The 20,972-nt window shown below is 34.4% G+C and overlaps 1 protein-coding gene across 2 annotated transcripts in view; it reads right to left on the reverse strand.

Moving 5' to 3' along the window:
* Nucleotides 1-1,268: 1,268 nt before the first annotated feature.
* LOC145934508 (uncharacterized) overlaps nt 1,269-20,972 on the reverse strand; it is a 69,928-nt gene continuing 50,224 nt past the window's right edge. For both annotated transcript variants that reach the window (XM_083034977.1, XM_083034978.1), the window contains 2 exons: nt 4,990-5,275; nt 1,269-4,732 (listed from right to left, as the gene is read on the reverse strand). In XM_083034977.1, the coding sequence (XP_082891103.1) occupies nt 4,604-4,732; nt 4,990-5,275 (415 nt within the window). In that variant the 3' untranslated portion in view covers nt 1,269-4,603. The remainder of the gene's footprint in view (nt 4,733-4,989; nt 5,276-20,972) is intronic.

A 20,972-nucleotide genomic window follows, 5' to 3' on the forward strand; every position in this document is an offset into this window, starting at 1 on the left:
AATAATAGTTAAGAAGTATATATAAAAATAATAACGTAATGATTCAAACATTGTCTGAGAATAATAATTAATAATATAAAATCGATATTTTAGATAACACAAATAATGAGAAGAATATTGAATAGAGAGAGAGAGCTATCAATTTTCTTAAATAAACTTGTATCACGAAAGAATAAAATAATAAGAAATTTAAAGAGATCATTGCACCGATAAATCAATCACTAGTGAGACACTAAAAAAGCCGGTTAATGTCTGTAAATAAGAAAACATTCCATTGTATAAATCTAACCTGAATCTCGTAAACATGTGTACATATCATCATATATATCCCATGTTTGCAATATCAATTAACATAATCCCATCGGTTGTCTTCAAGATTTCGTCACTTGGCGCTCGTCAGCGAAAGGATCGTAGATTGCGAATCCGTATGCGTAGACGTAGATATGTCGATGTAAGAAAAATCGCGAAAAACTATAAAATCCACTCTACATCTTGTAATTTAATTCCTTGCGTCGCAAACTAATTTACGAACAAAACTTCTTGCGTAGCTAAACAAAACAATATAGTTTTAATAATTATGTAATTTTAACATAATTATCAATAATTGAGAGATGGTTATTTATTTTGTTTTACTAGCAGCTCTGTAAAATTCAAATTTTCAATGTGAAACGTTTATATGCAAGAAGATTCAAGTTGCGATTTCTTTTCTAATCTTTTCAGATATGGAATTTCTTGAAATAATAAGAGAATTCTTCTCCTCGGTAAAAAGCGAGTCAACAACGCGTGATATTTACAAGCGAGTGGCCGTAATGTATTAATGTATGTCGTTGCAACTTTGTATGATGGATAGTGTCGAGAGGTATTTTGAATTGATCAGCTGTTTCGCATGCTTAATAAATAATACATCTCTTTCGTAATTCAGATACTTCAATCAACATCATGTAAGTCATTAATTAATGAGCAGCAGTATAATAGTATTATATATAATTTTTATAGCTCGTCCGAATTTATATTTTTCCTTGATAACTTATCATTTCGCATTTTCTGGGAAGGAATCTCTTGAATGCCGAGAGGATGGGCGGTAATTTATTGGAAGTTGGCTTACAAGAAGAGATCCGAAGAATCACAAACTCATGAATTTTTTTTTGCATATAACAAATTATAATTATGACAATAATTTCGATACTAATAACATACTTAAAATTTGTGATATTTGGGATCCATCTTTGTAGGCCTCGTGTCAATAGTCGCAATACATCCTTCACACGTTATTTTTTTTTTTAACAAGACATTTAATATTCGTTTAATATCTGTAAGCTCAGCAGAGTCAACATTTTGCGTGGGAACAGACGTTAAGAGGTTCTCGTGTGTAGGTATGCGCGTTACAGATCTCTCTCGTTTGCACTGCGCTGCGCAAACTGCGCTCGATCGGCTCTTCGCGGCACGCGAAGTATCGGATTTGTTAAAATTCCCGGAGAATCCTTTCGAGAATTAACACAAGCTGTGAGAAAGCACGTTGTAAAAAAGAAGCAGATAAAAGAAAAGGGAAAATTGTTGCATACTATTTTCTATGAGATTAAAACTGAATTGTTTTAATATCGATTAATATAAATAAATAATTAATATCGCAATATTTTTTAAAAAGGTAAAATAGTTTTCATATTTTACAATTGAAAATTAAATTTTCCACCAGATTTCAATATCAGTATCATACTCCGCATGCAACGATGTAATATCCTTTTTTTTCTTCGATATTATATTGCGCAACTAGGACTTTAAAACAATTAATATAAAAAAGATATTTTTTTTAATCGCCGCCACGAAGAGTTAACACCTCCCGATACCTTCGACTAGTTCTCACATAATAAATTGTTTTCCTTCATTAAAAATCGCCATTGCAGAAGCAGGGAGGCGCCGAGATTTCCCCCTCAAGCGGCTCGTTAATTAGGAAAATAGTATCTTCGACACTGTTTAAACAATTCAGTTTCTTTCCCCGGCACCTCACGCACTTCCGCTTCGCCGTCGATCAGGGTGAGCCGAATAATACTAAAGCATTTTAATTTTAATGACGGATTCTGTGATTAATTTAAAGTCAATTGTTGTGTTGTTTCTTTAAATAGTAAATTTAAATTATATAACATTAAAATTCATCGTCAAAATGTAAATTTTAAATCGATTCGCCCTGATCGAACACGGAACTCATTAACGCAGGTACACAAAAATCATGGGCGTCGTGAGAAAAGTGCAAGAAAACATATTTGCACCCATTTGAGTTTCCGAAAATAACGAAAACGGCGAAGAAATCCTTATTAATTAATTTTATAAAATACTGTGTTGATAATATTCAAGTATAAATAAAAGATTAAAAGAAGAATCTTTACAAATTCTTTTCAATTCAATATAACACACAACATTTCAATATACGTATAAAATAAACCTGACCACAAGGTTTTTATGTTTTAAAAGGTAGCTAACAATGATCCTGCATATGCGAGCCCTGATGAAAAATTCTAGCAGCGCCCATGACGATAATTAACGAAATGCACTTAGATATTCGGTCGAACATAACGAAGCTTCAAGATCGAACCCTCGACATGTTCAAAAGGCGCAGTTCTGTTCACCATAATTAATCGTAAGAGAAGAGTTAACTCTCTCTTTCTCTCTTTCTCGTCCCTAAAAAACGTGAAATCGCGAAAAAATCAAGAATCGAATATTTGCATGATTTATAATATAAACTTCACATACGATCATTCTAAAAAAATCGAGATTAATTTCGTATTCTAGCGGACAAAACTGAGGGCTGAACTTATCGATTTAAGGGCAATCACAACTGATACGTTCTGAAAGAGGCACGGCTGAAGGTTCCAAAGAAATTAATTTATTAGAACCATACCGTTTAACACATTAAGCGCCATTTGTATCTGCGCAAAAATAATCTTCATTTTAGGATTTCGTAGATAAAATTAGAAATACTATCAACGAGCTGCCTTATTAATAAATAGTGATCACTGAATCAGCTTTAATTTTCACGAATGTGAGATTTTTTTCGTATGTAAAATCTTAAAATATGAATTTTCCAGAAATGCATTAAAAGTAAGAGAAAGGACGAACTGAGACGAGTATTTTATTCTTCAAATAAAAAATCGTGAAACAATAAGAAAGAAAGAAGAGATAAAGAGAAAAATTTTATCTACGAAATCCTCCGACGAATTTAATGAAATAAAACGTTGTTCACAAGGTGTGTCAAAAACCGCGAATGCTCTCTTGATAATATAAGCTAAGTTCTTGAATTATAAGTGTAAAATACTAAAAAATCCGTAAAATAATGAAGATTATTTCTAAATTGATAAACGAATTCATAGATACAATAGACTGCGGTGTATCTGGCACACTCTGTACACAATGATATTTAATTTGCGTCGAATACCCCTCGCAGTGCATTAAAGAATGATCGAAGCCGCTGAGTTAGCTTCCTCAGATACGATGATGTGTTTGCTCGCACCATGATCTACTGGACGAATAACGTCCCGCGGAACTTTACATGCCTTGTCGCGCATTCCCCCCCCCTCCCCCTAATCATTTCATTCATCGTCGTCTTGCCCTTTCTCTCTATCGCACACTCGCGCTCTCTCTCTCTCTCTCTCTCATGCATTCTTTTTTCTTACTCTATCATTACGCGCACAATGCATTCTCGAAATCACGATAATCCTGACGATAATTAACCACGATAGTAAAAGCATATAAGCTATACAGCTACCATTCTGTATCTACAATATAGTTTTGTATGTATAATATATATATATATAGATTTCTTTTTTCTCTTTCTTTTTTCTGTCTCCCCGTTTCTTTACTATCTTTTCGGTCTCTTGCGCCAACGTAAAACGTGTCACTACCTCGAGAAACGGTTCAATGTTCATTCGCGCACTAATTTTCTTCTTGTTTAGATTTTCCGTACGGATCGTGAAATTCTTTCCCATGCCCGGAGATAACTTAATGAGAGTTCAATCTTCCTCCGCAAGAATTAACTTTTATTGTTATTTTCTAAGACATCCTAAAAGAGATTTCAACTTCTTCAGCCTCTTCGAATTTGTCCTTCGTTCTTCTGATCAACCTAGTGTGCTGGTACCTTTCGCGTTTCCCTTAAAGTGTTTCTTCGGCACATCATTCGATTTTTCGTCCATTTCAACTTTCAGATTTTCAGCAACCTGATAGTATTTTCTTATATATTCCCTTCGCGATCATATATATTATTTTCATTTCATATATCTCTTTCCACGTTTTTCCAATAATCATTTTCTTCATCCTAAAGACGAAACTCTCTTTTCTCTTTCCAAGAAGTAATCTTCTGTCCCAAGCATGTTCAGAGTGCCGCTTTCTTCTTGCTCGGAACGTCCATCTCTTTCGAGATAATTCTCTCCAAGCTGTTGCTTCATCGACGCGTCCTTAACGCGTCTTTCGTCTCGCGCTCTTCAACGCTTCGAGCTGTCCAGCCGCGACTTCTACGAAAGCCTCGAAGCCGAAGAGTTTCTGAAATCACGCTCCCGACAGTGGAGGAGGGTCCGTCTCTCGCGTGCACGTCTCTGCCGCCTGCGTCGCGCGGTCATTACTGCAGCACGCAGCACTTGCATTTAGGCTTCTTCTTCAGGGTGACGTGCTCGATCTGTGACGCGTCGCCCGGACCCTGCGCCGTCATCCTCGCGACTTCCACAGTTGCGGTCCTCGACGACGCTGCCTAGAGCATTGAAACATTTCATCTTAACAAACGCGTCTGTTAAATTATGACATTATGATCATATAGTATATCTTGGTCATATCTTGGTCTTCTAGATCCTTGAATCTTAAATAAAAATATTAAAGAATTAATTCAATAGACCGTAAGATTGCTCAGACATTATTCGAATGTTATTGAATTAATGAATTATTATAATATTAAGATCAAGGATTGTTCACAAGCTATCGACTCTCTCTAGTGATTTTTTTGTCTCTCACCTTTTCATTGACAGGTTGTTGACCCTTGGCGGGGGTGCCACCGTGAGCGCTGCCGTTCTCTTGACCGGGCCTAGGTGACGAGTGACAGTTCGCGGATTTGAGAAGCGGACTGGTACTCGACGAGTCATGCTCGCCCGATTTGCCATCGCATCCTGGTAACGGCGGCGCGTTCTGACCCGGGGTCGGCGTGATCGGTTTCCCGCCCTTTATCAGCTCGACGATTTCATCAGCTTCCCGGGAAAGATCGCCGTCTGGCCTGAACGGGTTGTCCCAGCCGCTGTCCGTGCTGAAATCAAAAGACATTGTTGTAACGCTCAGTTTATATGGAAAATTCTTATATACAGAATAACTCCGTGAGGGTATATTTTTTATTTAAATCTAAGGTAAAATTTCTTGTGAAAAACTTGTCGAGATAAATGCATCATTTTTATCTCAATTTTTCAACTCTATTCTATATAATTAAATATATTAAATACTAAATTAATATTAATTTATTTCTAATTAATATTAATATCAAATATTTAATATATTAAATATTTGAAATATTTCTACGCAAGTCTCTGAAATTAAAATCCTTTAATTTATCCCTTTCTAAAAAAAGACATGTTATTTCCATGTTATATTATATATATATTTTTATATATCCCTATCTAAAAAAGGCATGTTATTGACATTGTTGTCGCTTTTTCACGATACTGAGTGGCTATCTCGATTCGCGTTGTGCGTTATATTCATAGCATCGAGCAGCTGTTATCGCGAGGGTCGAGGATTAACAATTTGACAGTTCGTCCAAAATAAAATAAAATAAAATAATAAAATAATATGTTTTAATACTGAGAGAATTACAAATAAAATATATATAATACTGAAATAAAAATTCAGTATTAATATTAATTAAAACTAATATGTTATAATACTTTAAACTCGATTAATATTTCTGACAGTTATCAGCTGATTTCTGTCAAAAAATATTAATCGCGGATAAAGTATTATAACATATTATATTACTCACAAAATATTATTATTTTAATTATAATAATATGTTGTAAATAATATAATATGTTATAATATATACTTATAATATATACTTTGTCCGCAATTAATATTTTTTGACAGAAATCAGCTGATAACTGTCATAAATATTTTTATCGAATTTAAAGTATTAAAACATATTATTTTATTATTTTATTTTATTTTATTTTGGACAAACTGCTAACCCTCGCGATGAAAGCCTCTCGATGTTATAAATATAACGCACAACGCAAATCGAGGCAGAGGCAGCTAATCAACATCGCGAAAAAAAGGCAACAATACTTGCGAGAATCGACTTAATATGCCTTTTTCACAAAAGGACTAGAAAAATACAGATGCGTGCTACGCCCGCGCCATTCCTCGATTTTATGTTAAAAAAATGATACAGAAATCAGCTCATAACTGTCAAAAAATATTAATTGAGTTTAAAATACTATAACAATATATTTAAAACACTAGAACAACATAAGCGCGCGCCATTCTTCAGTTTTATATTAAAAAGAAGAATGATATTTCTAAAAAAATAATATTTTTTGACAGAATCAGCTGATAACTGTCAAAAAATATTAATGAAGTTTAAAGTACCACAACATATTTAAAACATATTATTTTAATTTTTATAACATACTATTATTTAAAAATTTAATTAGCAAATTGACGCTTTAATCAGCTGATTTCTATAAAAAATATTACTAAAGCGTTAATTTGCTAATTAAATTTCAAAGTAATAATATGCTATAAAAATTAATGCTATAGTAATATGTTGTAAATAAAATGTTATAATGCCTTATCTGCAATTAATGTTTTTTGGAAATCAGCTGATAACTGACAAAAATATTAATCGAGTTTAAGGCATTATAATATATTATTTACAACATATTACTATTTTAATTTTTATAACCTATTATTATTTTAAAATTTAATTAACAAATTAACGTTTTAATCAGCTGATTTCTGTCAAAAAATATTAATGCAAATGTTATAAAGCCTCAGCTGGTTTCTGTCAAAAGATATTAATCGCAGATAAGGAATTATAACTATTATAACTATTATTATTTACAACATATATTACTATTTTAATTTTTATAACCTATTATTATTTTAAAATTTAATTAGCAAATTAACACTTTATTAATATTTTTTTAAAGAAATCAGCTGATTAAAGCGTTAATTTGCTAATTAAATTTTAAAATAAGAATATGTTATAAAAATTAAAATAATAATATGTTTTAAATAATATGTTATAATTCCTTTTAAACTCGATTAATATTTTTTGACAGTTATCAGCTGATTTCTGTCAAAAAATATTATTCGAGTTTAAAGTATTATAATATATTATTTATAACAGTATTATTTTAATTAACATATTATTTATAACATTATTTTTTTGTAACATATTTTTATCTTAAAATTTAATTATCAAATTAATGCTTTAATCAGCTGATTTCTGTTAATCAAGTTTAAACAAACTTTATATAAAAATATCATTCTTTTTTATATAAAATCGAGGAATGGCGCGCGCTTGTGTTGTTCTAGTTTAAAATTAAATAAAGAATTAGATGTAATTATTTATATCTCTTTAAATGTAATCGGCGAAAAGATTATCTTTATTTGTTTTTAAATACATGTAGAAGCTAATGATATCGTTTTATGAGAATCTTCCTCTTTAAATGAAGAATCTGTGGCTAAAACTTTACACCAGAGTAAATGACTCATCAATATTTCATATAATGAACATGTATATATGGCACGTGTTGATTGTTATTGCGCATGAGATCTTAATGATGGATCTTGTTGTATATAATAATGTTTTGTATGGAAATGAGAGAGACTTTGAATACGAGATAAAGATCGTTGATACACACTGGGAAAAAAAATAACAATGAATGAAACTGACAGCCATCATTCGAACAAATGTAAAATTTGTCGAACAGATTAATGCACGACAATAAATTTAATTTATCACTTATAATAATAAATTTGACTATCAAACTTATTCAATTTACTTTGAAAGTTACGAAGTACTTTGAAATTACGAAATCTTTTCTTGAAAAATAAACTTTTTGGATTTGCATCTTTCTATTTTTCAAGCACAAAAATATCACATGTGTATTTCGATTCTAGTTGATGCTATCAATAATTATTTACTAATTATCAATAATAATTTATCAATAATTATTTTTATTTGAAGATAATAAATATTATACGTTAAAAAAAAAAAAAAAAAATGAAAAAGGCTCTTCCTTCCGTAACTCGTTTCCTCGACTCTCTAATTAAATTCCAATTCACAGAGCGCTAATTACGGACGCACGCACGCCTCGCGTTTGCGCAAGTCCATGGTTCTCAAGATATGCCACAGATGAAAAATCACAACAAACAAGAATGCAGTTTTGCGCCCCCGATGAATAATCGTATAATTATTTTAAAAAACATGGGAACACTAATAACAGGCCGAAATAAAAGTTTCACGCAACAGATATGCGATAAAGTAAAAAAATATAGAGACATTTATAATATTTATTCTATAATATTAAAGTAGTGCTATGATGCACATGAATACATAATCATACTTAATATCGTACTCTTTTTTCGCGATTATTTTATTTTTATTTTTTTTTTTTTATAATACGTCAATCAATTTAATGCATCTATATATATGTTATATCAATAATTCGTATCGTTTCATCATTGCCGATTTATCGCCGCGAGATAATTGCTCGTCGATGAAAAAAAGAGAGAATACAAATGCTATTAAATTTAAACGTCTCTATATTTTAAATACAGCTATAGCAATATACCAATTCACTGCGGGCGCGGCGCGAATGTCACGTCGAAGTAAATTACGCTCAATTGTGCGATCGCCGCGCCCGCCTCGACGGCCGTGACATTAGCATCGGCATTGTGCGCTGCGCTTAATTGCGCCGTTCTGTTGGTGCACTTCATTCCTTGCCTTGTTGCAGCGCACGTGCGCCCCCGCGCGCATCTACCTACGTACGCGGACTTCCGGTCGATTTGCACGGTGCTTCCTGATCGCGGAGGAGGAAATTAAACGCGCAGGGCCGCGCGATTCTCTCGTTCGCGGTTGAAATTCGCGAAGTCCGGGAGGACACATTACTGAAAAACATATCGCATTGCCTTATCAGTCTCTTTCGGGATATCAGAGTCCTTTTTTTTCTGTCCTTCTTTTTTAATATTTTATAATATAGGTAAATCAGAGATATAATATTAAATTAAAATTTGCCAATATATATTATGATTAGATCTCTAATTGCTGTCGCGCAAATTCGCGCGACTGCATTATTAGACCAAATTCCTCGAGCTTTGATAACTCATTTTCTGTTATCGATTTAATATATGTATATGATTCTTATACCGGGATTCTATATACGTTGCAATCGCCGATGTTGAAATAACGTCTAGTCTAAGGTAGGAAATGAAGATCGATTCGGATTTCCGACGAGACGACGAATCGCAATCGATGCAATCTCCATTTTTCCTCGAGTTCTTATAAGATTATCCGATCAATTCGAGACAACTTTGCTAAAGGCGATTCATGACGCGATTGAGTTTCTTTTATATATCTTCTCGTTTCGTTTATACTATTTTCTATCTTATATATACGTTTAACTGACGATTTCTAAATAATATATCAGACATTTACTTAATATTTACTAATTATATAATATTAATTGATTTATGCAGCGATCAAGGAAAGATTAATAATCAAAAGTATTAAACACACACTATTAATAAATTGTGCTAAACTAAACCAATTAGCATCCAACTATTTTTTAAAATATTTCATTTTTTACTCGATTTTCTACATTATTATAATTTAAACAAATAAGGAAATTTGAGGCTATATAAATAAAATAAATTGTAAAAATTTTGTATTTATTATATACCTTAAAAATAAGATTTATCTTTTTTTTATTTTGCCTCTTAATTTATAAACGATATTTATTGTGAATTTGTCACGATGTATTAAAAGTGGCTTCGTACTTTTAATCACAAAGTATTCATTTTTCGCGATATCAGACGCGGCCGTCGCGATTCGTTGGCAAATCTCCGGTTACTATACAGCCAGTCGTCTAGATCTATATAGTTGGCCAGGGGTTGAAGACCCCCGAGAAAGAGACGACGTCGTTCTTTGCTCTTTGAGGCCGACGCGGCGCATAGTTCGAGCACGACCGCGCGGCGATCGAACCTAGTTGACTATTCTCGTGATGAAAAGAAAGCGGAACGTGAACGAAGAAAGACGAGCACAGACAGGAAAAAGGGAAGGAGAGGAAAGCATGAAAGGGTATGCGGAAGGAGAGATGAAGCAATGAACGGGAAGAGATCAGAGATGAAAAGTACCATTGTACACGAGACATCCACGTCGTTTCAAGTCGATTTTCAGATAATTTCCGAGAGAAAGAAGAAAGCAGAAAATGTACGGTATTTCATTCCTTCCTCGAGTTCTTTTTTAAATAAATTTTTAATTTAAGATTTGCAAAAACTAAAGCATATGTTTAAAAAAAATGGCATTATCAAAAGACATTTAATACGTCTACGCTGAGAGAACTTTCTCTTAGAATTTACCCTGAAAATCATGGTGATCGTGGGATAATATGGAAAGAATGTTATGAGAATTTCTCTGATTAATATTTATCACAATAAAAATATTAATATCTATCACAATAAAATATAAAACAACGTTCGATTAATTTTACTAAACTGCATAGTATAATAGATATTATTTTTATTATGATAAATATTAATCAGAGAAATTCTCATAAAATTCTTTCCATACCATTGTCCCACGATTATCATAATTTTCAGGGTAAATTCTAAGAGAAAATTCTCTCTGTGATAGCTTACGAACGGAAGATGAGACGCAAGCAATGAAGAAGCCATAAGCGGCTCTAAAGGATCTAGACAGAAGGAAAGAGGTACCAAAGGAGATCGGGGGTGCTTATGTAAAGGAGTTGTCGAGTACGATTACCTCTCGTTGCCATCGGTGATGTCCTTGGGCACCTTAATCACGTAGTAAACGTGGCCTCCGTGGGTGGTCGTCATTTTTCGATCATACACAGCAACATTTGACAGCGGCAAAATCTCTCTGCGAGATTTCTCTCTCTTTCTCTTTCTCTCCCCTTCTATCACTTTCTCACGCTCCACCGAGCACGAAGTCGATTCTCATATACCTCATCGTGTGCTCTCACTTTTATAAAAAAAACTCGACAGATTAACCAGAAGACTGACCGGAACGTCCTCGCCTCGCCGAAGAGGAACTTGGCCGATTTCGCGCGAACGAACTTGAAGAGCGATGTAAGATTTTATTTTTAAGAGTCTTCGCGCATAGCGGGAGATCTCTTCTCTCCTCCCTCTCTCTCTCTCTCTCTCTTTCTCTCTTTGGGATTTGCTCCTTTCCTTTCTCACTAGTATTCAACAAGAGAGAAAAAGAGGGAAAGAGAATCGTGCGTTATTTCGGGGCTGGTAGCGCTTGCCAAAAGGAAAACCTACTATCGAGTGTGTTTTGTGTTTTGTCCGATACGAAATGGTCTATCGAGTGTTTATCCGACTCTCTTCTGGCGTAAGAAATTAGAAGATTGATGGAATGAGCGAACGTGAACGCTATCTGGGACGTTCCTGGAATTAGCACCGAGACTAATGAAAACAACAAGATGTATTGGTTTCCGTCAGCAGAGCATATGCTGTCAAGTGCGAAAGCGCGTAGTCTCATTTAAATAAGTTCAATTTTTTTTATTTTTTAAAAGAAACTATTTTTATAATTTAGATCTCTTTACATCTTTAGAGTTTATCTCGCCAACTATATATTATGTACATATTAATTATATGCACTACAGTAATATTATTAAAATTATTTGTACTATGATAATTTAAAATTATCACATAAAATATATGATGCAGATAAATTTTTTAAAAATAAAATGCATATTTTCAAAGTCTTTAGTAAATCATAAAGTGTGTATATATATACTTCATGATTTACTAAAGGCTTTGAAAATATATGCGTTTTATTTTTAAAAAATTAATCTGCTTTATCGTATATTTTATGCGATAATTTTAAATTATCGTAGTACAAATAATTTTAAAAGAAGAGGAGATATAGCGATTTTTCTAGACTTTTAAACAACTTCTTCTTTTCAGTCTAATCGATCAGCTGTATTTAACAAATTCTTTTACACATTAATTCCTATATACAATATATTAATTTCTATATACATTAATTCATATACGCATATATTAATTTATATATGCATATATGAATTAATGTAGGTAAAAGAATTTGTTAAATACAGCTGATATAAATATTCCTTTCTAGGATATTTGTTCATGATAATAGCTCGACATGGTGGCGAACTAGCTTTGCTCGTGTAACGCGGACAAACCGGGATTCGCTTCCGTCATGTGAAAGCTCCAGCGGATCTTTATAGAGGAGCGACCTATTTCGGGAAAGTCCGTGACCCATTTCCTCTTCTCTCTCTCCGACATGGCCGCCGTGCGCGAATTTATATGTTAAATTAGCTTCCCACACATGTATGTGCTCGTTAAGAGAAATCATTCTTCGGCGATTTGTTCATTCGCGATAATATTTTCGAGGATGTGCGCAGAAGCAACTCGAAAATAGCCCGGAAATTTACACGTTGAGTCAGCGCTCGAAGTAGAAATGCGTTCCACTCTTCGGAGGGGTTCGCATTCTACTCGTGCTTCTGATACATCTAATATGGCCGTTCGAGTTTGAATATTATTGTACCGATATAAAGAATGTATGTCAAGATTAATTATACAAGAGAAGGATCAAATAGCGATATTTTTAAATAAAGTGCTAAAAAATGTCGAAGAAAGTTCTTCTAAAATACGAATGATATTGAAAAAGATAATCGATCAGTGTGTATGTATTATAAAAGAAAAAATAAAGAGAAAGGAATTCTAGGATGTGACTTGCACTTAGTTGTGCAACTAGTTGCCTAGTAGAGCACGGAGTCGTATATCGATTCGATACTGTTTACAACGTACAACGTACGGCTTCAATGATTCCTCGACACACGAAACAAGGATTTATCGAGAATCGGTGGAAATTCTCCTAGTTTACAACAAAGGCGGATTGTAATCTTCTATATTTGTTTTTTTTACGAAACAAAGGCAAGATTGTTTGTTTTTTTTATATATATATAAAAAATAGATGTATGACTATAATCCATATAAGTGTAAAAACTTGTGTCAATAACTATTAGTCAGCAGCAAAGATCAATGAAAAATCTTCATTTTAGATTCATAGATAATTTTTTAGAAACAAGAACCGTGTACATATAAATTAATGCATGTGAAAATGTGCAAGTAAATGACAGTGGTATATAGAAAATATGTATGATATGAAGTAAAATGTAACATTTAATATAAAGCTACGAAGAAAGAAGCTTGAAACAGAAAAACATTCTAAGAGATAAGACACGAACGAAGAACGCGAGCATTTTTCTTCAGGAAGCAGGGAACTACCCGTTAACTCGTTTAAGATTCATTCACTTATCGGCGAAGCGTAACACGCACAAAGCGCTCTTCTTCTCTGTGAATGAAACTCTGTCGACCAATTAACGTACAGATCTCATATGGAGGGGACACTTCATTTATCTCGGTTAATCATTCAATTCGTTAGCCACATCAAATGCTTTCTTTAAGTTCATAAAAATAATAAGCTCTCATGTGAAAACAGTCTGAGCTTAATCAAAATTAACATATTAATATCACGTAAACAATATAATTAGAAATTAAATATCAAAAATATATATAAAAAAAAATTAATTGACAAGATATTTTCAGCTTTTGGAAAATTGAAAAGAAAGGAATAATTTTAATTTGAAATATTAATAGAACACATCGAGTAATAAATGAAAGTAATTTTAAGTCGATAACTTTAATTAACTCAATTAATTTTATTTATTACTCTCTCATACAAAGAAGGGAAATACTCAATTTTAAAATCAGGCAGACAAATATGATTGCATCACAGAGTTCGTACAAACTTTCTTATGTCCATATGAACCTTCTCGCTCGAAATGTCCGCTATCAACTGACGAAATATCGACCTTTTCGCGACTCGATATCCATGTGTGTCCCTAGTGTCGGAGGATAGATTTCGCTGAATATAGTTCGTGAAAAAGTCAGTGCGGCATGCCTTATACATTCAGAAGGGTTAAAGGTGCGCAGGGGGAATAGACGGTTCTTTGTATTCGCGATTCCGTTACAACCAAAGTGTAGGGCCGCCGGCCATCCTTTACTCCGCGATCGACTATTTCGAGCCATTTGACATTTTCATCCCGATTAACGGCCGACACGGCCTCGCCCTGCCCGCCTGCCCTGTCGTCGTAACGACGCACCCTCTTACAGGGTGCATACCGCCGTCTTTCCCTTCTTCGGCCTTCGTGCCCAGCGATTATGGGGGTTAGACGACTCGGGTGAGAATATGGGTCACGGCTGCTTCCACATGGATACACGTCTTCTTTACACGAAATCGAATGCTTCTCAATTACGATCGAATAGAGAGAATCGAACCGAACGAATTGAAATAATTAGAAAAAGAGAGGAATAAAAAGTATATCTATATTTTATAATGAAAACATGTGCGTCTTAAAAAAAATATTTTTATAAAATTAAAAAAGATGAAAAATGCTTTTACAGAGCATACATAATGAAATGAAACGTATAGCTTTTACCGATTAAAACTAGGATAGTCGCGATATTTTAATCGTACACAGAGAGAAAAAATTTTCTCTTATTTACCCTGAAAATCGTGGTAATCGTGGGACAATATGGTATGGAAAGAATTTTATGAGAATTTCTGTGATTAATATCTATCACAATAAAAAATAATAATATCTATCACAATAATATATAAAATAAGCTTGATTAATTTTACTAAAAGTATAGTAAAATTACTAAAAGAGTATGGTAAAATTAATCAAACATATTTTTAAAATTCTTTCCATACCATATTGTCCCACGATTATCATGATTTTCAGAATAAATTCTAAGAGAAAACTCTCTCTGTGTAGATTTTTCAAATCGCCGGGCCGAAAAACGCTTCTTGAAGAAAAAGATGAAGTATTACGACCTAATTTCGCAATCTGTGTCGTATATGGGCCACTGAGTATAAGGTCACGCAGCATGGGGAGGTATACATGCGTGCATGCGTTTGCGCCGCATGTCGTCGTCACGGATTCATCATCAGCCGCTGTGCGACTGCGTGATCGACTTCATTTATGTATGTACCTGGATCGGGCTCTCCGATGCCTGCAGGTAGAGTGGGAGGAATACGAGAGGGATGAATGCAATATTCAATTAGCTTCGTGATTATCTGATATCTGAGACGCCATTTCGTCGCAATAATCATTCTGTCGCGCTTGAAATTATTTTTGCTAGTGATTAGCATGGAAATCGCGAGATTGAAGATAATTTGCTTAATTTGAGACAAATTAATTAATAATCAATAAAAGAAAAACACAATAAAATTCTGCGTTTAATTCAAGTAAATTTTAATCCAAGATATGCAATGTTGAGAATATTAAAAGGAATTTGCTTTCGATTGCGTTAAAATTTCTGTAAGGTTTAACGCATTAAAATTTAACGTTTAAAAATTTTATACGAATATATAAGTGGAGGAAAAATTCTATGATGTGATAATTAAACGCAAATAAAATATTTCACGATTATTCGCCACTGAGCAAACTGTCGTCGCTTACTGTCATCATAGAAGTTGGTATAATCCACTTAACGACATTACTCGCGTTTATCGACACGTAATTGGTAATTGACGGTAATACGAGGACCTGTGCGACCGAATTTCCCCGTGAAGAAGGTTTAATGGAGATCAACGAGGTAGAGGGCGAGCGTCATTCAAATGAGGAGGTCGTGAGAGTGCGAGGGCAAAAATTATGTCACGACAGCATCGCTCGACCGAGCCTCTGTCGCTAAGTTTCAACGCGAGATTTAACGCTACGACACACCGTGTCAATCCGTTTGCGATTAATTTTGGAAATTTTCTCGAGAATATTAAATTTTATTTTACAATATACGAAGTATTAGCTTTTCAATAAAATTTAATTTAATTTAATTTAAATTTTTATAAATTTTGTTTAGTATTTTCATATTAAGCCTTTTAAAGAGAGTAAAAAGCAAAGAAAAGTTGTCAACTTAAAAAGATCAAGGAATAATAATTGCAGATAATTGTTCAAAAGTAATTGCGTTAAGGTAGTTTGTTAAGCTTAAGAATTTTACTCCGTACAAAGTCGAAGAAAACTTCAACTGCTTATACGAGGATATTAATAGTGCATTCTGATTCTTCTATTTTGCATTAACGAGAGAGCTGGTCGAAGCGCGCACACGTATACGAGGATGAGTTATTATTATCCTGTTCGTGGTAACGCGCGTTTTTCTCCAACATGCGACGAAAGGAAGAGAGAGAGAGAAAAAGAGAAGAATCTCCGCTGAAAAATTCATGTCGTGATCGCCATCGTCCCAACCTATTCGCTTCTTCGCGATATATCTCGGTGCACCGTTTTACTCGCGATTTTACGCTCTCGTAAATGCTTTTTCCAGACTTTACGAACGACACGGTTGTGCCCGAATGTAATAAGTAATAAGTCACGTCCTTCTATCGTGCCTAAAAAAATCCGTTCCAGTTGCAATCGTAAAGATTTTTAAAACTTAAATCGTAAAATAAATCATTTCACTTTCAAGAGTAAAACAAAAATCGGAAATATAATTATTATTTTAGATTAATATAATTTCAATATGAATCTTCATATAAATTTTATAAAAATCTATTACTTATTCTCTCTCTCTCTCTCTCAGATGTAAAAATAAAATTATTGAAACACGTTTTACAATAAACGAAATTAAATGCCTCGCGATTATATGCTACTGAATCTTAATAATTTGAGAGATCAACGGAATCATGCTTGGCGAACATTTCACTGGTAAAAGGGCAGTTCACGCTTCTACGTTTAATCAAGCAATTAGGCGATCAACAGGGTTCAGCCCGTGTACGGTCTTAAACCTTTCTATGGCAGGTCACGACTCTCGACAAAGTCGTCGTTTCTGCGCTCGCTATCTTTGGCACGCGCTGCTCCGACTTGGACACATCCCGAATTCCACCTCGCGAATCTCGTAACTTCCACGACGTGAAACTTTACGTCCGCAAAGAGCACTGTTTAATTTTAAAGTCATGAAACTTGAAGAAAAAACGATTCGAGCGCTGATAAATATTAATTCTTCAACAGCGTATACTATGTCATATAGATTGAGCTAATAAATACGGCGATTGAATATTAATGCAGTATTAGTAAGTTGGAAATTATTGTCGATTAATAATAAAACAAATAAAAGAATGTGTAATATAACTGTGAGAGAAGGAAACAAAGGAAAATGCACAGTATATAAACTGTGGTTATAGATCACTAGAAATATACACGGAAGCAAGATGGCATGCGGAAAAGTCAATAACTGAAGGTTTATTATTTTTCTTTCTTTCAAAGAAAGCGCGCTCTTCCCTTCATATATTTTTCATCCCTTTTATTAATATAAAACGCAGATTTATAAAAATTAAATTGTACGGAAAAACGTAAAATTGTGCGTATATAACAGAATTCTGTAAAAATAGAGAAAAATATACATTGGAATTAAATTTTATTAAATAAAAAAAAAATGTTTTTAATTATTTTATGAAATTAAATTTTTGTTAAAAAAATATTTGAGAATTTCCTAATTCGAGGCAATTCTGTGTCTCTGCGGAAAATCTCTCGTCCGCAGAAAATCGACACATTTATTCAAATTCTTAACATATTCATATGAACTTTGCAGCGTTGTATCGGAAAAAATCTCCATAATGAAACATACATGATATGCAATAAAAAAATGTGGTTTCACGAGTGTGCATCGTGCATTCGCGAATCGGTCAGAGCTCGCGTTTTGCGTCGCAGAATTGCGATTGCGGAATCGCACGATCATTGAAATTGCAATTTGCAGCGACTTTCCAACCCTGAGAAAAATCGCACGTAGCCCCGCATCCTTGCGCACACACGTGCGTCAACGTGAGAGAAAAAGAGAGACAGAGGGAAAAGGAACAGATCTCCGAAAACAATCACGCAGTGAGACGAATCTCCAAGATGATCATCTCGCGATAGACTATTTCCCAGACTCACTCTCTCGTCGGATCCGGAGATCGATTAATTCCGATTGATAAATCCCGTAGCGTGAATCCCACTGTGTTCATTCACTGTGCCACTGTGTCACCCAGCCTTATCACGACGTACGACCCTCGCTTATCACCGCGTCATCGGGATGCAGCGATCCCGAGACTCGACACTAACCGCTGCATCCGATCGGCTGCATACGACGTAAAAAAGAAAGGGAGAAGAGAGCGAAGGGAGAAAAAAGAGATAGAGAGAGGAGAAGAAGAACGAGCAAGAGAGACGAACTGATCGGCGACAGAGGGGAACGACGAGAGAGAGAGAAAGAGTGCACGCGATTGTTCGCCGATGCAGCCGACAGCACGACTGGCGGCGGCGGCCTCACCGCACCTCTGCACATCCACCCACGCTATATCGATCTCTCCCCGTTCTCCGGACACGTCGCCGCGCCTCACCTCACCTCACCACACCTCTCGTCTGGTGAACCCGCGCGTGAACCAGAAGCGCAGCGCGGCGTCGCGTCGGTGCCGGGCGCTGCTGGTGTCCGCGATTTGGCGAGGCTGGCGTTGCTGGTGATGGTGGTGGTGACGGTGCTGGTGGTGGTGATGCAGAGCTATAAGTCGAGCTCTCTTTCTCCCTCTCTCTCTCTCTCTCGGATGTATCCGAGAAGCGCGCGCGCACAGGTGCATATATGAATGAAAACTGCGATATATGTGTGCGTGAAAGGACGACTGCGCAATAATATGTATCCTGGATATATAAAATGCCGAACAGATACGCGTATTTGGTCCACGGATTCTTCGACGAGTTTGGAATTGATTCTTTTCGGGCTCTTCTTTATATCAAATTAATTTATATTTATATCAGTTAGTTCATGGAAAAAAATATTAGTCATTACCATGCCTAAATTTTAACTACAGAGAGAATTTTCTCTTAGAATTTATCCTGAAAAAATCGTGGGACAATATGGTATGGAAAGAATTTTATGAGAATTTCTCTGATTAATATTTATCACAATAAAAATAATAATATCTATCACAATAAAATATAAAAAATTAAATTAATCAAACATGTTTTATATTTTAGTGTGTAGATATTATTATTTTTATTGTGATAAATATTAAACAGAGAAATTCTCATAAAATTCTTTCCATATTGTCCCACGATTACTATGATTTTCAGGGTAAATTCTAAGAGAAAATTCTCTTCGTGTATCATAGCTAATATAGGAACAACTAAAATTGAGCTATGATGGCTGATATTCTTTTTTTGGCTTTTCTTTATATTAAAAAAAATTTATTTTGATATCAGTTATAGTTCACAGGAAAAAAAATATTAGCCATCATAGCTAAATTGTATTCCAATTACATCTGAAATTTAGTTACATGCTTAATTTTTGGCTATAGATATAGGGACAGTTAAAATTTAGCTATGATGGCTAATATTTTTTTTCCTGATTTTATGCGAAGCATGTTAGTTTCCATGTATGCTTCTTTATAAAGCCAGCGGATGAAAGAGAAGTCTGAGTTCAAATTCGACGAGTTTCAGCAATACGTGAGTTGACTTTTGAGATCCTAATATTGCGAAATTTATACGCGCGACAAAATTGTCCGGGGAATTTTTTACGCGCCGATGATTTTTCACGCGGACGAAGTTTGCTGTCACGTTAGCTTGCATTAGCAATTAGAAACTTCGTGCGACGTATGTGCGAATTATGTAACGTGTGTTTTACTAATAGTAAGCAACAATGTCTGTATTATATACTGCAAGTGCATAATCGTTGCAACCGCGCGTTGCATCGCTCGGTTAGAAGATTAGAATTTCGTAAAAAATTATCGATATGCTTTCGAACGAGAAAGGAAGGCTTGACTGGTTCTTTTTTTTTCTCCATTTTGCCGGACGAATTACATAAGGATCGAACGTGACAATAGTCAATGCGCGAAACGTCAAATATCTGTGCAATTTTGTCATTTAAAGTGACTAGGACTAAAATGTGTGTATACTTCAAATAAAATCTATCTAAATTTATTTGTAATCCAACACACAATTGCTTTTAGATTGATTATAGAAATTTATTTACGTATATTTACGTAAACCTGTGATATAAATTAAGAACTGAAGAATTTCGTAGAACCTTTTTCTTTGCATTTTAATACGAGTTGTCGAAGTTCCATCACGCAAAAGTCTTTCGGAAGAATCTAAAGTAAGTAAGTTGTTTATCGCGGAGTTTATTACACTTCGTGCGCTAACTCTTTTTCCGAAATTAAGAGTAAACAGACTGCAATCAACTTTACTTTATTTAGATGCTCGCGCGCTGTTCGAATTCTATTTACCGCGACTGGCACCGCGAGATATGCATATTAGTTTGTATCAATATGTATGTATGCGCGTGCAATATGTATATATGTATATGTATGTGGTAAATCGTCGGTTCTTCCTCCCCGAGTCGCAAACTATTTGCGTTTACTTTCATCAACTGTCATCGCACGCGCTAATCTTTATCATCCTCGTACCGGAGTTACTTTAGAGTTCTTTGGAGACTAAAAAGTATCCTTTAAGGTATGATTTCAGTCCGATAATCCATTTAAAAAATGACAAGAAGTAAAATGACAGAAACATATTTTGGTACTTGATGTTTGGATTCGTGAAACTTTGGAAAAAATATTATTTCTCTCGCTGTCTTTTGAATTAATTCCGACAAAATATTATAGCTTGTAAAATTTTTAATTGTTCTACGAAGATGGTTTAAAAACGTCA

This window comes from Prenolepis imparis, unplaced genomic scaffold (assembly GCF_030444845.1).
Source record: "Prenolepis imparis isolate NDT839.2.m4 unplaced genomic scaffold, iyPreImpa1.0 SCAF_3, whole genome shotgun sequence".
Taxonomy (NCBI): domain Eukaryota; kingdom Metazoa; phylum Arthropoda; class Insecta; order Hymenoptera; family Formicidae; genus Prenolepis; species Prenolepis imparis.